The 18,467-nt window shown below is 30.1% G+C and overlaps 2 protein-coding genes and 1 pseudogene across 13 annotated transcripts; 2 read left to right on the top strand and 1 right to left on the bottom strand.

Moving 5' to 3' along the window:
- The first annotated feature begins 75 nt into the window (after positions 1-75).
- LOC103864542 lies at positions 76-1,657 on the top strand (annotated as a pseudogene).
- A 1,356-nt stretch (positions 1,658-3,013) lies between these two features.
- LOC103864640 lies at positions 3,014-17,391 on the bottom strand. Of its 12 annotated transcripts, none has more exons than XM_033289545.1 (12): positions 15,848-17,379; positions 15,301-15,464; positions 15,025-15,199; positions 14,708-14,944; positions 14,537-14,624; positions 13,974-14,449; positions 13,788-13,896; positions 13,482-13,537; positions 13,203-13,289; positions 12,827-13,091; positions 12,579-12,673; positions 3,014-9,831 (listed from the first exon to the last, which is right to left on the bottom strand). In XM_033289545.1, the coding sequence occupies exons 4-12, from the start codon at positions 14,876-14,878 to the stop codon at positions 9,604-9,606; spliced, it is 1,575 nt and encodes a 524-aa protein (XP_033145436.1). In that variant the 5' UTR covers positions 14,879-14,944; positions 15,025-15,199; positions 15,301-15,464; positions 15,848-17,379; the 3' UTR covers positions 3,014-9,603. The 12 variants fall into 12 exon arrangements, 10 of the variants coding, with proteins under 10 accessions (XP_033145436.1, XP_033145437.1, XP_033145440.1 ...); XM_033289546.1 differs by having other exon boundaries at positions 15,165-15,199; positions 15,848-17,377; XM_033289549.1 differs by lacking the exon at positions 14,708-14,944 and having other exon boundaries at positions 14,537-14,659; positions 15,165-15,199; positions 15,848-17,391.
- Positions 10,047-11,944, top strand: LOC103864540 (serine/threonine-protein kinase STY13). Its single transcript, XM_009142293.3, has 4 exons — positions 10,047-10,189; positions 10,335-10,394; positions 10,540-11,459; positions 11,547-11,944. The coding sequence occupies exons 3-4, from the start codon at positions 10,570-10,572 to the stop codon at positions 11,884-11,886; spliced, it is 1,230 nt and encodes a 409-aa protein (XP_009140541.2). The 5' UTR covers positions 10,047-10,189; positions 10,335-10,394; positions 10,540-10,569; the 3' UTR covers positions 11,887-11,944.
- Positions 17,392-18,467: the final 1,076 nt, after the last annotated feature.

The raw sequence follows: 18,467 nt of genomic DNA, 5'->3' as shown, positions 1-18,467 counted from the left end.
AATATAAAACATCGCAGTAAACTTTTTTTACTTTTTGTCACAGCAGAAGAAAAAAAGTTCAATTTTCGATTTAGGGTTGATCTAAAATGAGGAAGTGGTGAGTGTAGACTCTCTGCTTCTTTTTGGTTGAGATTATATGGACACTTTGAGTGATGATTTGCTCATCAAGATACTCTCATCTACTCCGACCAAACTCGCCGTGTCCACGAGCGTTTTGTCGAAACGATGGTCGTCGCTTTGGACAATGGTGCGAAGACTCACATTCGAAGATCAATGGATCCATACTGTGGATATGATTGATTGCATAGCGTTGCCCTCACATGCGGTCTCAGGGACCTTGCTGTTACACAAGTCGCCAGTTATAGAAACTTTCCACCTCACCAAAGCTTATGGATGCAGCGATTCGGAGATTTATCTATGGGTTAGAATCGCAGTCGACCGTTTCGTGCGTGATCTGAAGATAAGCTATACAGATGAACACCGCTTTATAAGGTTGCCGAGTAGTCTGTTTAGATGCGAAACACTCGAGACCTTGGAACTCCATAAGGTTGTTTTCTTGGATGTTCCTTTTCGGGTTAGCTTACAATCGCTTAGGACGTTGCGCCTTCGAGCTGTTAAGTATGCTAACGAGGAATCTTTCGTCAGGCTTATATCCGGTTCCCCTGTTCTTGAAAACCTGAGTTGTTCACAGCTGTAGCTATGACAATGTGGAGATTTTCACCATCGACGTGCCTTCCCTTCGTAGTTTGACTGTTTGGAACACATCGGGCGATCCCGAGCCTGGTTACAGTTTGTTGGTGATACATTCCCATTCTTTGAACGTTTTGGATGTTGTAGATGAGTGGGGCGAAGTTAATGTGATGGGTGAAATGTCGGAGCTTGTGGAGGCGAGTCTTAATACTTTGGCAACCCGAGGGAATGTTTTGGGATCTCTTACATTCGCCAAACGTCTTTCTCTAACCTTAGCCTTAAAAGGACTTGTAATTTGCCTTTTTTTTTTATTTTTTTTATTATGTGATTCTAACAACACTTGCAAGCAGCGTCTGACTTTTTGTTTTGTTGCTGGTGGCTCAGGATCCTGTTGGTAGCATATACTTTCAGCTTGTGCATTTGGAGTTCCGCGGATGCGATGAAAGCTGGTCGAGTTTGCTCATGCACGTGCTCCGACATTCCCCTGTACTTCAAACTCTCAAGCTTGTTGTACTGGACAACTGGAATTTTGAGCGAGGTGTCAAGGTTCGTTGGTACCGGCCGAGCTGTGTTCCCGAATGTTTGTTGTTCCATCTCAAAACCTTCGAGTGGGTAGACTACAATGGAACAGAAGATGAGAAACGAGTGGCAGTTTATGTGCTGAAGAACGCAAGACGATTAGAGACCGCAACTGTCTTCCCTGAGTCACTCATGATGAACAAACGTCTGGTGTTTGAGGAATTGGAAATTGCAACGAGGGGTTCGAGAGCATGTGAGCTCACAATGGGTTAACAAAAAGAAAGTTAGTTTTAGCTAACTATGTTTGTCACTGTCCAGCTTCTTATTTCATTTGCTCACCAATTGAAGATTGAACAATTACAAACAGTGCAATGAACTGTTGATTTTAGTTATTTATGTACCCCAATCGATTCTTAATTTGTGTTCTTTCTAAGAAAAACAAAATCAATATATATTCAAAATTCAAACCAACTATCCAAATAAACTGTTAATATCAAAAGAAGAATATCTTGATTACTCCCTCCATACGTATCATAAATTCAAAATTAAATATTTATTATAACAATAAAATATAGAAAGCAAAACACACAAAAACAATTAGAATATAGGTGATTACTAAATCACATAATTTGTTACCAAAATCATTCTTTCCCCTTGACTTGCGGATCACTTTATTTATACATGAAAATTTAATGTATAAAATCTATCAAAAAATTAGCACATTCTGTAAATAAAAAAATAAAGTCCCGCAAATCTCTATATCAAGTATTGTGAATAATTAGCGTTCAAATTATTTTCTAAATTTCGTGCTAACCAATATACTGTCGGAACAGAATATATTGTGGAATTAAATACACGGGATTTGCCTTGCAAAGTAGGTTGAGATATATCCTTTACTTTATGATTTCATATCCCCATTATTATATATAGTTTCACTTGCACACGTGTTCAATATCGTCGTACACCCAAAACATCATGTCAAACAAAATTTTTACCTTGCTTAAAAATGTCAAATCCTATAAAAAATAGTTATATTACATTATAAAAAAAATAATTTTTCTGATAATAAATTAAAATATCAAATATTAAACAAGAAATGCAGTAACTAGTTCTATAAACTAATTTTTTATAGCATGAAAAGATAAATATACATGTCTGGATACATATTAATCTTCCTAGTTCAATAATTCATTATCTAAAATAGATTAGAGCAAACCAACATAATTTACAAAAAAATAAAACTTGATCAATAATAAATTGTATACATAAAAAGCACATCTGCGTGGGTATTCATATATAAGTCCAACTATTTATATATGTTTGATATGCTTATATGATATGATATGGTGATATAATAAACGGATAAATCACACAAAATAAATTACTCAATGTAATTATTATTTGGAGTAATTAAAAATTATGTACTACGTTTAAATTTATATATTTATATTATAACATTTAGTACAAAGAAAAAATTTAAACTGAAAACAAATACCCGCGCGTCTGCTCAGGTCAAGGTCTAGTATTCGGTTAAAACACTTTCCATAGTTTCAGTTCTGTATGCTTTGGTTATGGGTTAGTATTTTAATTGTAATCCTAGTTTAATGGTAAGAAAGTTTATAACATCTTCCTGGAGATTGGAGAATGCTTATGAACTAGGATAAGACCTGCGTCCTGCGCAAAGTGAATTTATATGAGAATTATTTAAGAAATATCGTATGGAAAAATAAAATTTATATTCTTGATCGAAATAATATTTTTGGCCCTTAAACAATTTTTTTTAATTTTTTTAATTCTTTTTTACTAATTATATAATTTTTTTACTGATGAGCTGATCCCATTTTTAAAAATATTTTAAGTCAAAAAAACATATATCGCATAAGAACCTAAAGTTTAGGTTGAAGAATCTCAGGCCTACTATTTGGTTACAATGAAACTGTGTAAGCTGGGTTTTAAATCATGATTTAGCAATTTAAAAGTTAATTATGGTTATAAGAAGTTTACGTTCACATGCCAATCCTATCTATCTTCAATATTTTTTTCATTATTGTGTCGATTTTTTCATTTTGGTTATTGTTCGATATAAATATTGATTTTTGAGTTTATTCTCATTTTGTTATTTTGTTTTGGCCTAAGATTTAGAAAATATTTAAGATTTAAAATTATTAAAGAGATATATACTTAGGTTAAGATTCGTTTCTTGTGCAGAATAAATATTTTATATTTATTTTTTATGTTTTTTGCATACTATGAAATCATAAAATAATAATTCTATATTAAATAACTAATAAATAAGTTACTATTATGTAATAAATTGGCGTGCGGATATAAATTAAACGACTGCTTTTGTTTAGTCGCAATCATTTTAGCATAAATATAGCAAAACAATCAATTTTATCTATCGTATATGATATATAATTAAATTTAAATGTTATTAACATAGATATATAATATACTTTTAATATGAATATTTTTTGAATGAGGTTTCTACTCAAATTATTTTATGATTATTTGCATATATGTGTAACAAAATTTTACACCAACAATTTCTTTTAATATGGAATGTCTAGTTGTTTCAATCATTTATAATCATTTTTAAAAAATAATGAAGATTTTAAAATTAAAATATTAACTTTTCAATATATGTTCAACGCAAATATCAAAATATAAGTATGTATTTTCATATTGTATAGTTTAATTAAAACGATATGAAATATATATATATATTATAACATAAACACCTATTAAAATAAATTTATTTATTGATATGATTTTATAATTACTGTATCTTATTATTGAAAAAAAATTTAAACCTTGATCACAAAAGTTTATGTAAGACTTTAACAGTTTTAGGAATTTATTCTCGTTTTAAAAAATTCAAAATACAACATATACAAAAAATTTACATTTTTATTATATGATTAATGTAATTGTGTAATTTATTTTAATAATAAACAATTAAACAAAAATGATAGAAATTATACAGATTATTAACAAAAACCTTTATTATTTAAAATCATTAATTGTCATATATATTTTAATCACATTAGGTAATTTCGTAGGTTTTATTTAAGGAAATAATATATAATAATTTCAATTTGATAAATGAATGGTCCATAATGGACATACTATATAATATAACATTCTTTAATAACTTAATTTTGGATTAAAAAAATTTTCAATTGATTTTCAAGCCGCCACATAAGCAAAATTAACATTTCAATTACGTGACAACTCAACAAAATATTTTTTTTTATTTAGTACGAACTACATGTTATAACTTTTTTAATATTTCTCTATTAATATATAGGGGATTATGATGCATTCATGTTGCAATATTTTTCTAATTCAGTAATACCATTTCACATTTATTTTTGTGATGATGCAAGAAAATTGATGCATACTGATAATGATAAGAATCGTCATAGGATTTAGAAAACTACGCTTTAAGATTGAAAACATAAAAGCGGTATGGATTTGGTATAGTGTGAGCAGAATTAAATAGATGCACCACTCAAGTATAATTTAACTAGCGTGGTTATTTTCTCATTTGACCAACAAATATTTTTTTTGTTCTATTTTATTAACAAGTGAAATTAGAGACTAAAATAAAATGAAATTAGAGAACAAAGCTCAAATATTATGCAAACCCCATCATATTCGATAAACCCAAAGCTAAAATATATTGAACCCGATAAATCTCGACTATAGATAAGAAGGAAGAACACGAAATAAAAAAATATATTAAACTAAGATTTGGAATAATTATTCATGTAACATATACTTATTTTATCCAATAAAATTTCTAAGTATTTTGGATTCTTATTCAGGATTCTCTTTGGGTTTGGTATGCATATTTTCTGGAGTTATGAATTTTTTTGAGGGTTTTCAGATATTTATTTGGGTTCGGATAAACTCATAACCTAAAATACCATAAAACAAGTTTTATTCAGTATTTTATGCCAGATTTGGTTTGGTTTGTATTTATTTCTCTTAGTTCGAGTTAAGTTTGGGCTTTCGCTTCGGTTAATTTTCCACCCCTAATCATATGCTATAACTATGAATCAATTTTTACATACTATTTATTTAATAAATATAATATAAATTATACGGAATTTTGTTATAAAATATATTCTTATGACCACCGTAAACCTAGGCATGGGCCTTCCCATACCTGTCGAGGTTGGATATGATAATTTGCATTCAATTTTAATTTGTATCACATCCTAAGTTTCATTCTACTAAATTTTCAAGTACAGGTAGGGTTCGGATATAATACATTGGTTTCAGTTCTAATTTATATCACATCCTAAAACCTACAAAGTAACCATATTTCGTTTGGATTCGGGTTGTGTTGGTTCGTCTGGATATACCCAAAGTAAATTCTAAAATTTAAGCGCAAAACATAGGAAATAAATACTTATTTATATATAATTAGGTATTTAAGGTACCTATTTAAAATTTAAATATTTATTTCTAGATATTATATCAAAATAAATCTGAATTGGATATTTTAAATACATATATATGTTTCAAATATTTATATTGCATATTAATTTGGACACTTAGATCTCTTTCTTCAGATTTTTTTCACGGTTTTCGTTTTTTCGAGTTTCTTAGGTTACCTGTTCGATTTCAACTAATAACACATCAGGTTTGGATATGTTTTGTAACGTCTTACAAGACCCATTCTAGTTCGGTTTGGATTTCGGTTACAAATTTTATCTCCAGCCTAAGTAAACCATTAAAAACATAAAATTTTCAAGATCATCCATTTTGACACAATGATAAGCCGTTAACAAAAGCCTTTATTAATACTTTCCAAATAACATGTTTTTTTGTTATTACTAAACAACGCTGATTAGTATATACAAATCATCTTCATATAAATGCATAAAAGTTGATAAACATTCTTAAAAAAAAAGAAACAAATCATTACCAATTACGAACCGTTTAACTATAAAAGATATTCTAACAACAACGGTTTACCGTTAACAACATAAAATTGTTGAGATGATCCTTTCTAACACAATGTTAAATTGTTAACAAAAAAATTATTAATACTTTTCAAATAATACATTTATTTTGTCGTTATTACTAAACAATGCGGAATATTATTAGTATATAAAAAACATCTACATATAAATGCATAAAAGTTTAAAAACATTTTTAAAACAAAAGAAAAAAGTAATCATTATAAAATTATGAATTAATTATAAAATATATTCTAACGACAACGGTAAACCGTTAACAACATAAAAGTTTCGAGACAATCCTTTCTGATACAATGTTAAAACGTTAACAAAAAATAATTAATACTTTCCAAATAGAACATTTTTTTATTACTAAATGACACTTAATATTATTAGTATATACAAATCATCTAAATATAAATGCATAAAAGTTGAAAAATATTCTTAAAACAAATGACAACAAAAATCATTACAAAGTTATGAACCATTTACTTATAAAATATATTCTAACGACAACTGTAAACCGTCATCAACATAAAATTGTTGAGATGATCCTTTCTAACACAATATTAAATCGTCAACAAAAAAATATTAATATTTTTTAAATAACACATTTTTGTCGTTATTACTATATGATGCTAAGTATTATAAGTATATACAAATAATCAACATATAAATGCAAAAAACATTCTTAAAACAAAAGAAAAAAATAATCATTATAAAGTTATGAACCGTTTAATTATAAAATATATTTTAACGAAACTGGTAAACCGGTAACAACATAAAATTGTCGAGATGTGATCCTTTCTGACATAATGTTAGATCGTTAACCAAATATTATTGCTACTTTCCAAATAACACGTTTGTTTTGTCATTATTACTAAACGATGCTGATTAGTATATACAAATCATCAACATATAAATGTATAAAAGTTGAAAAACATTCTTAAAACAAAATACAAAAATAATCATTACAAAATTATGGACCGTTTAATTAAAAAAGATATTCAAACGATAACGGTAAACCGTTAGCAACAAAATTTTGCCGAGATGATATTTTCTGACACAATGTTATACCGTTAACAAAAATATTATTAATACTTTCCAAATAACACGTTTGTTTTGTCGTTATTCCTAAACGACACTGAATACTATTAATATATACAAATCATCGACATATAAATGCATAAAAGTTGGAAAACATTCTTAAAACAAATGACAAAATAACCATTATAAAGTTATGAACCGTTTAATTATAAAAGATATTCCAACGACAACGAAAAACCAACAGTTAACAACATAATATTTTCGGGACGATCTTTTCTGACACAATGTTAAATCATTAACAAAAATATTATTAATGATTTCCAAATAACATGTTTGTTTTGTCGTCTGCGTTTGTTTTGTCGTTATTACTAAACGACGCTGAATACTATTAGTATATACAAATCATCGATATATAAATGCATAAAAATTAAAACATTCATAAAACAAAAAACAAAATAATCATTATAAAGTTATGAACCGTTTGATTATAAAATATTTTCTAACAACGACGGTAAACCGTTAACAGCATAAAAGTTTCGAGATGATCTTCTTTTACAATGTTAAATCCCTAACAAAAATATTATTAATACTTTCTAAATAACATGTTTGTTTTGTCGTTTACGTTTGTTTTTTCGTTATTTCTAAACGAAGCTGAATATTTTTAGTATATACAAATTATTGATATATTGAAAATATTGGTAAAACAAAAGACAAAAATAATCATTATAAAGTTATGAACCGCTTAATTATAAAAGATATTCTAATGACAACGTTAAACCGTTAACAACATTAACTTGTCGAGATGATCCTTTATGACACGATGTTAAATCGTTAACAAAAAAATCATTAATACTTTCCAAAAAAAACACAAATAACTTGATGTAAACCGTTAACAACATGATATTTTCGAGATGATCTTTTTTACACAATGTTAAATCCTTAACAAAATTATTATTAATATTTTCCAAATGACACATTTGTTTTGTCGTTTACGTTTGTTTTGTCGTTATTACTAAACGGCGCTGAATATTTTTAGTATATACAAATCATCAATATATAAATGCATAAAAATTGAAAACATTCGTAAAATAAAAGACAAAAATAATCATTATAAAGTTATTAACCGTTCAGTTATAAAATATATTCTAACGTCAACGGTAAACCGTTAACAACACTAACTTGTCGATATGATCCTTTATGACAAGATGTTAAATCGTTAACAAAAAAACATTAATACTTTCCAAATGACACAAATAACTTGCTAGTTTGTCGTTTTACTAATTACGATGAAAATTACTAATATCTAAAAATTTGCAAAATATTAAATACATTAAAATTAAAAATATTCTTAAAAAAAGGCAAAATATTACAATGAAAATTACTAATATCTAAAAATCCGAAAAATATAAATACATTAAAATTGAAAGTATTCTTAAAAACAAAACGCAAAATAATGTTTCTATAGTTATGAGCCATTTTACTTATAAAATATAACCTAACTATGTTTACATCATAAAATTTTCAAATCATCAAATTTTACACATATGTAATTTATTAATAGATAATGTTTTAATATTTTTTGAATAGCACGTTAATTTTGACATTATATTAAACTATAATGAATATTACACATTTTTCAAAATCAGCAAACTATAAACACAGTTAAAACTGAAAACATAGTTAAGATACAACGAACAAAATAACCATTATGTTAAAGTTATCATTCATTCTTACTATAAAAGATCGTTTAACTAAACGGTAAATAGTTAACAACACTTAATTGTTGAAAATTATCAATTTTGACATTTCAAATAATCTTGTATTTATACTTGAAATATATTTACATTATATAAATTATTTATTAAAATATTCTAAATAACACATTAGTTTTTGACATTAGATTAAACTACATTGAATATTACTAATATTTAAGAAAATCAACATAATCGAAAACACTTATAAAACTGAAATGTCAGAGTTTAACTTGGATTAAAATTATGTATCATTTATATTTTAAAATTATTTATCATTTTTATTTTAAAATAATTTATCATTTTTGTTTCAAAAATATTATATTAAAATTATGTATTATTTTTCTTACAAAAGATTCTTTAACCACAATTTAAAACCATTAACAATATAAAACTGTTTAAATTTTGGCAATTAAAGATAACATTGGATTTATACTTGAAAACAATTAAGTTACGTAACTCACTTGTCAAAATCTTTCACAAAATATATTAATTTTGTTGCTAAGGAATCCAAAAACTAGCCTGTAGAAGAAGAGGATAAAAGTAACGGTTGTGAAAAACATAAGCCACCTGTTTTCAAACAAAAAACGCTTACCTGATTTTATTCCATCTGTAAACTTTCATCAAAATACGAGATTTTTCTTCCTTTTTTTCTTTAATAGAAACGAACGAGTTTGAGAGGTTGGAGCGTTACAAAATAAAAGTTGCTGTTTAGGCAATTTAATAATAATTGTCTGAAAAGGAAAACAAGCGTGAGTAAGAAAAGAGTACTGTTTTGCGTTAAAGCGGCAACGCGCTGCCTCATACGACGAGCTCATGCTAGCTAATGAAAGATCAACACTTGTCGTTCCCTAAAATGCGTATGAAACAGACACTGTGAGCGAGAGTATGACTTCAAAATTAATAAAAGACATTTAAAAATTAATTAAAATGAACTCAAAAATTAAATAAATAGCGAACAACGACTGACTCGTATTCTTCACTCTTCATCTTTTCCGCCTTCCTCTTCCTTTCTTTTCTCTTGATTCTTAATTAGGTTTTTGATTAAAACTTTTAAAACTTTGAGATTTTATGAGCTAAATGTCTTAGTTTCTATAATTATATACTAGTCACTATTTTCTTCGCTCTTTGATCATTTTACTCATATGTTGTAAAAGATGTTGTATTTCATGTGTTTTCTACTGTTTTATTGAGCTTAGAAAGTTCTAGGTAAATCCTAATTTCTTCTTTTAATGTACTCGAATCTTCGGATTTGTGTTTACTTCCTGTATTCTTCACTTTTTCTTTGTCAAGAGTTTAATGCTAAATTTGCATCTAATGTTAAAAACTTAACTTTGCTGTGTTTGCTTAATAGTTCATTTGTTTCGAAGGCGTGCACGGTATAAAGCTCAAGGTTCTTCATTTTATTTCATAAGTAAGTTTTATTCGTGATTTCCTGCACTTTAAACACAAAACCAGCTTGATAATACACAAAATCAGTTTTGGTTATCTCTTTTGTTGAAGTGATTGATATGTGTCACCTTTTGTTTAAAGTTTTTTTTATGTGTGTGCGCTTTCAGTTGGGTCGGATAATAACTGAGGTTGGAAAGATGCTTGACGGAGCAAAGTTTAACGTGCTAAACCACAACAACAATGACAACAACTACTATGCTTTCACACAAGACTTCTACCAAAAGCTTAACGAAGGTACCAACATGTCCATGAATATGCAGACTAGCAATGCTGGAGGTTTTGTGTCAATGTCTGTCGACAACAGTAGTGTTGGTTCCAGCGACGCTCTTATCTCCCACCCGGGGTTGAAGCCGCTGCGCAATAATGCCTACTCACCTTCTGTTGGGCAAAGTGTGTACCGCCCGAGGAAAATCACACATCCGTTGGACAATGATGCCTTGACTCATGCACTGATGGACAACATGTATCCAACCGAAGGGCTGGCTAACTATGAAGAGTGGACGATAAATCTGAGGAATCTCCGCATGGGTCCTCCTTTTGCTCAAGGTGCTTTTGGTAAGTTATACAAAGGGAGTTACAACGGGGTGGATGTGGCGATCAAGATACTTGAGCGTCCAGAGAACAGCCTGGAAAAGGCACAATTCATGGAACAACAGTTCCAACAAGAGGTGACTATGCTTGCGAATCTGAAGCATCCAAACATCGTGAGGTTCATCGGGGCCTGTCGGAAGCCGATGGTGTGGTGTATAGTGACTGAATATGCCAAAGGAGGTTCCGTGAGGCAGTTTCTGACAAAAAGACAGAACCGTGCAGTGCCGTTGAAGATAGCTGTCAAACAGGCGTTGGATGTCGCTAGGGGTATGGCTTATGTTCATGCACACAACTTGATACACAGAGATCTCAAGTCGGATAACCTTCTCATCTCTGCTGACAAGTCAATCAAGATTGCGGATTTTGGTGTTGCTAGAATCGAAGTTCAGACCGAAGGAATGACACCAGAAACCGGAACTTACAGATGGATGGCTCCGTAAGTTTCATTTTAAAACCTTTCTATCATTCTTGTTTCTATGGAAGTTATACTAATGTTGATCACGTTTTCTGTTGATGGATGCAGAGAGATGATACAACATAGAAACTACAATCATAAAGTGGATGTGTATAGTTTCGGGATCGTGCTGTGGGAGTTAATCACGGGACAACTACCGTTCCAAAACATGACAGCAGTACAGGCTGCGTTTGCGGTTGTGAACCGAGGAGTGCGTCCAACGATCCCTAACGACTGTCTCCCCGCGCTGACTGAGATCATGACTCGATGCTGGGATGGTAACGCGGAAGTGCGTCCAAGTTTCGTTGAGGTTGTGAATATGCTTGAAGCTGCTGAAACAGAGATAATGACGACAGCTAGAAAAGCCCGTTTCAGATGTTGTATGAGTCAACCTATGACTATCGACTAAATAAAAGAGAAAGGAGAAGAAATATTATATGAAAAATGGCTAATAGATAATTAAGTTATGTGTTTGTCCAAAAAAAAATAACTAAGTTATTTGTCTGTGTTTGTGTATTTAAAAAGAAAAAAAAATATGAAGGTATGTTGTTGTCTCAAGAGAAGATCTAGTTTGTATGTTAATGTTCAGTTAATTAAGAGGGCGACTGGTTTTTCCGCTACCACCCGCAAACGCAGCTTTTGCGGTTGATAGCGGTTGTCGACGGTTTGCAACAATCACTCAAATCGCTCTAAATCGCTTCAAACCGCTCTGAATCTCATAAATTCAAAAGCTGGCTCCAGCTAGCGTTTGCGGTTGCGGGAGGATAAATTTTTTTTTTTTTTTTTAAAACAATATATATAAAAGTAAAAATATTTAATAAAAATTTTAAAATTGAAGTTATGAAAATATTAAAATATATCTATTATATTTTAATTAATATTATAAAATTTTATAATAAAAACAAGTTCAATAAATTTTTAAAAATTAGAATTATAACTTTCTAAATATAAATTTTATATTTATTATAATTTTATAATTTTTGATATTTTTATAATTATATTAAATATAAATATTGTTAATTTATTATTTGACTGTTACCGCATTTGGTAGTTAACCAGTCATAAGTCACCCGCAAACGCACCAATTTTTAACTGCATTACCAGTCGTACAAATCTCTTAAAACCGCTAGAAACCGCAACCGCCCGCATCCACAAACTCCCGCAACCGCAACCGTTGCGTTTAAACCAGTCAGGCCCTAAGAAGAAAAAAGAGCAGAAATTAAAGTTTGGACTCTGTCTGAACAAATGTATGCTTATTAGTTTTTTCGTTCTTACTTGGAATCAAAAGTCTTAATACTATTCCATAAAAGCTGTACAACAACGTCGTTAAGCTGATGTTTTCAGACTACCTTTATGTATTACCCTACCACAATGTTTTTGTTGGTTTAACTTCCAATGACTACCTGTAGTGCCCCAGTCACTACTCCAGACATTATCATGTGTGACTCCCAAAACTTGGTACAGTTGGAAAACAAATAAGTTAGTGTCGGAATATGGATCAAGACACATAGAAGAACTGAAGTGGACCTTGATTGGTCTTGAAAAGAACATTGTGCCGCTCAGAGCTATTGCTTTGTTAACTGACTCCTTTGTAGCAAACGTCACAAAAGCAGCCTTGGAGAAGGAATGATTTTGTATACAATGAGGATAATTTCTTGCTTAAAATGTGTACTGTGTGTGGTAAACTCTTGCAAAGAACAAAAGAGATTAAGAGGAAAAGTGTACTGGATCAGTTACAATTGTAATGTTTTTGACAGCTCCACACTTGCTGAACAACATTGATATAACTTCTTTACTTGCCGCATAGTTTACCTGATAAGTTCAGGAATAATGAGTCCCATATAGTCTTTAGTGACAAATTCAAAACGATACAACATCCAAATCATCATGCATTTGGGAGGACTGAGTAATTTCTCAACCTAAGAATCATGTGGGTAGAGGATAGAGACTAGGGTCAAGATTCTAGCTAGCATCATCCAAGGAAGAAAGTTTAAGGAAATATACATTGGTAACATGTATGATGCTTGATTCTGTGTCATCATGTTTTTGCTGCAACTCGCCTGCACATAAAAAACTTATCGACTGATATGAGGCAACATGATAGTCAAAAAAGTAGAAACCGCAATGGCTTATTTAGATGATTACATAAGTTTAAGCCTTGGGTGCTTCTCAAATTGAGTTTAAACATTCAATTACATGAATTTGGATAGGAAAGCAGTAAACTTAAGGCTTCAACGAACAAAACATATATGGTTAGTGGAAACTTTAGAATATTAATATTGGATGTTCCAAAGCGTAAAGTTTGCATACCAGATTGTACTGAACCTTTGAGTTCTCCAAATTTTTGTTTCTTCAAATGCTTCGCTTGATTAATTTGGTTATCTAGTTGTTGCAGCTTCTGTTTCATATTCACTATTTCCTAATAAAAGAAAAGACATCATTGTTTGAGATGTGAGAAATCTCAAGATTCACATAAAGCATAACTATCAAACGTACTGAAAAAATATCCGGCTTTTTGGACTGAGAGGAGAGCAGGCTTGGCTTTTCAACATCCTGTTTAGCTTGCTTATACTGAAGAACACTGCTAAGATCACCAACTGAAGCATCTACGGAATTAGGGTTGATGATGCCATATCGCCTCTTTTTGCTGAAGTTATGCATGATATGAGGTTCAGTGTATGTAATAGTTCCACTCTTGGGTTTCCTAGCTTCAAGGGGTGGGAGAACTCTGTGCATGTAAACGACTGCAGGAACTTCTCTCTGAAACGTCTCATTATGCTGTTCAATATATGCTGCAGAAAATGCGCGTCCAAGCTGCTTAGGCGTTCTGTTTTCATCTAGATTAAGTCTAACCTTAGACAATATATGGTATTTTTGGTCGCCTGGTTGCCCCAACCGATCCCAAACACTAACATGAAGCATCATTTCCTGGCTCGAAGCTGCCTCATGAGATCTTGCATACACAGCTCCTCCTGGGATGTTGTTTTTTTATGAGTATGAATATATAGCACTCGTCATATCATTAAGAGATCGTAAGAAGTCAAGAACCGAGATAGTACCTGAAGGGACATATGAAAAATATGATTGCCTTACTTCTCTTTTGGGAAAGTATAGACGCTTCTGCATCTTGTTCCCTTCATCAACAAACTGTTGTGCAAATGTGCAGGGGTCAAGTTACAGATCTGCACTCCATAAACATTTGGAAAACTAGATAGGAATAAGAAATTAACCTTTTCATATCTATCAGGATTCTTACAACATGGTTGCTTAGTGGCGGAAACGATAACAGAGCAGAGTACTTTTCTAGAGTAATTAACATCAGACAAGCTCTGATCCTCTCTCAGTTTAGGTTGTGTCCTTTTACAAGGGTTATTAATGAGCTCTTGTTGTAACATTTTCATGCTTTTAGCTTTTGGTGACACATGATCCTCAACGTCTTATAGAGCAGTAGATGGTACCATATTTTCCTACAAATCTATCCACAATGATACTATATACCCAAGAAACTGGTTCAGCATTCACACATATGAAAATGTCTTTGTATTACGTTCATCCGATAAGTAAGAGTAGTAGCTTTGTGAACATAGTCACAATGACTTCGGGAGCTTGAACCTTGTTCGATTAGAGTATCATGAGAACCAAATTCAACACCAGTCCTAGGTTTAGAAGCATAAGTTTCTCTTTTACCTTGAGTAATGTCCTTCAAAAAAAGCTTCCATAAGCTGAAAAAGAGAACACACACATTGAAATCGCCATGTTCAGCATCCTTATGTGTATTCACTGAGTACATGAAGCTAACAAAGACGGGATCCAGAAAGCAAACCATGCAACAAATTCTCCAGATCGCTCCCCAAGAAATGCCTCCAAGTAGTCTTGTGCATGCCTTTGACTCTCGCCGTTACAAAAAATCACCGTAATATACTCTTGAAACAAACTAATTCATCATCAGTAGATACCACAAATCCATAAATCTCAACACAAAGTCACCTGCAATTACCAGCGGATCAGATGTACAATACAAAAAACACGATAAGAGTCCAACGATGAAATTAGGTATACACAGAGATCTTAGAAGTCATTTCTGAAATCCAAATGCACTCGTAACCTTATATGAGTCAGCCATATGCTACACTAATCAATCATCGATGAAAATTTCCTTCGAGTAACCAAAACCGTAAGGGGAAAAGAAGAACCAGTATAAGAATTTATACGAGAGAGACGACGAAGAAGCTAAATTGTACGACGTTAACTTCTGTGAACAGAGAAGAGTACGTACACGAGCGAGCGCAACGAACAAGATAACTTGAAAATAAAACCCTAGGAATCATCTACAGAGATAGACAAAGATAAAGGAGAGGAAGATGACGTACAGCGAGGATGTCGTCTTCGGAGTGCTGTTCAGAGAAGAGAGGAAGCATATCGGAGATAATTTGTCTCAGCCGAGAAGCGGACTCCGATTCTCTCCGCATCAGGAATATTAATAATATCCTTCAGCCATTCTTCGTCTTGCATCACTCGTAACTCTCGCCGCCTGTGATTTTCGGATTATGCTCATCACCGGCGAATATTGGGGAAGGAGATTCGACGGGAAGCAAGAGAGCGAGGCTAAGATTTTTGTGAAATTGAAAAGAGTTCAGTGACAACTGTTCCCTATGATTCTGTTATTAAAAAATGGCCCATCTGCGCAAGGCCAATTTCCCTTCCTCGCACACATTCATTTATGTAGTGGCTTGATTAGGTTATAATAATCTGGCAAACAGAAGTTTTTGTTAATCAGTTTTTGTTAAAAAAATTGATTAGTTCTTTATTTTTTATCGAATTTTATAGACTAATATTCTGTCCAAATCACACTAAATATCAGTAGCCAATATTCAACATTTTTATTAGTTGAATAACATAACATAAGAAAAAATAATCATATTCTAATTCTTCTCTTCGTATATAATATAAGAAAGAAAGAAAAAAAAAAGAGGAAGGAAACAAAATTGTGGTTCTAAATGCCTATTTATCTATTTTACTAAGTGATTTTCATGTGCTCATGCACGTGTATAAATATTATACGTTACAATAATTTATTAATATTTTATTTTTAACTTTAATTATTTTATTATTTATATGATAATCAATATGAATGGTTTTAAATAAAATTATGTTATTTTAATTAGACGTATAATTTTGGATATATAATATCTCGAATGTTTGATTATTATTTGGATATATAAGATACCATTTAATTTTTCGATTCAACCATAATATTTTTGTTGTACAACTTAAAATTTTGATTAATTTTGTTATTTTGATGTAGTTTGATTCTTGTCTTAGATTTGTAAACAAATTTTAGTAAAATTATGTATAATTTAATAAATGTTATTTTGAGAATTAAATAGTAAAAGTAAACTAAAGTGTTAACGATTCAAAGTTACATAGATAAATATAATAATGACAGTTCTTTGAAACCTTATGCATATATATATAAAAGTTATGCAAAATATTTAATTGTAATAGTTGGTTAATATATATATAATATTATTTGAAAATTTAATATTTATTTATAATATGTTGAGCCGTTCTATAATTTATATATATACAAATATTACTGTAAGTAAAAATATATTATTTTTAATTTAATGTTTGATTTTGAATAAAAAATTGATTGGTCTAGTTACTCATTTTGTGGGTTGTGTTACATATATTCTGTCAAATTAAAATATAACTATTTATATTCATTGTATTAGTTTTTGGTTGTTCATCTTAGATGAGTAAATATATTTTTATTTTATAGTAATTTAGTATATGTTAATTTGGAAAAAAATTATAAAAATAAAGTGATGATAGGTACAAAGTTACATAAAAACGTAACGATAAATTTTAAAAGGAAATTTTTTAATTACTTTAATATTATTTTTCCTTTATATGAAATCACATTATATATATAAAAATATATTCATCTTAAAATTTATTAATATTTTATTTATCATATATGTTATTTGAAAAATATAAAAGGAAACTTAAATAAGAAAAAAAAAGATTAAATTAAATTTTATTTGTTAAAGATATCTTAATTTATGTTATTTAAATTATTTTGTAATAATTTGAGCAATGAATTGGTTTAAATAAAATTCTTAATACTTTTTAAATGTATATTATGTTGTTTAAGATTATCTTTTAAAAAGGAAAATTATTTCTTTACTTTAAAATCAGATTTTTTTGAACTTTCCTTATTATGAATTACACTATATATATAAAAGATATTTTGTTTTTAAATTTATAAATTTTCTTTATTATATTGGTTATTTTATAAAATAAAGAAAAAGTAAACCTAAATACAAAAAAAAAAAATATTTAATAATGATAATTATATATATTTGATTCGTAAAGGATATCATCGTAATCAACTACCATGAGAGTTAACGTGAACGCGACACGTAGAAAACTTACAAGGATTAGAGTCAGACAATGGAATGCAATGATATCAAACAATGGAGATATAGGGAGAAATGAAATACCATAACTTAAACCAGATGTCTCGTTGAAAGAATTGAAGTAAATGTCATGATAACAGTGACCACAGGAGAAAAAAACATTCTGATCTTTAAACATTAAATAAGTCAAGGAAGTTTGTTGGTGGACTTAAAAAACTTCATTTCCATAAAACCAAATAACCAATTTAGCGGGACCTCAAAGCTCGCTCAGCCTAAGTTAATACTTCCATCAGCTCCAGCCATATCATAGCACAAATAAACCATTTGAATTTTCATATAAGAACCGGAAAAGACACCTTTGTCACAAGCCAAAACAACAATCATCCACATTTATTGAAACAAGAACCAAGGCATTTATAAATTTAAACAACAATCAACACGTATATAATATAAGAAAGAAAGAAAAAAAAAAGAGGAAGGAAACAAAATTGTGGTTCTAAATGCCTATTTATCTATTTTACTAAGTGATTTTCATGTGCTCATGCACGTGTATAAATATTATACGTTA

Source organism: Brassica rapa, chromosome A04, assembly GCF_000309985.2.
Source record: "Brassica rapa cultivar Chiifu-401-42 chromosome A04, CAAS_Brap_v3.01, whole genome shotgun sequence".
NCBI lineage: Eukaryota > Viridiplantae > Streptophyta > Magnoliopsida > Brassicales > Brassicaceae > Brassica > Brassica rapa.
This window is presented reverse-complemented; position numbering and strand designations above follow the sequence as displayed.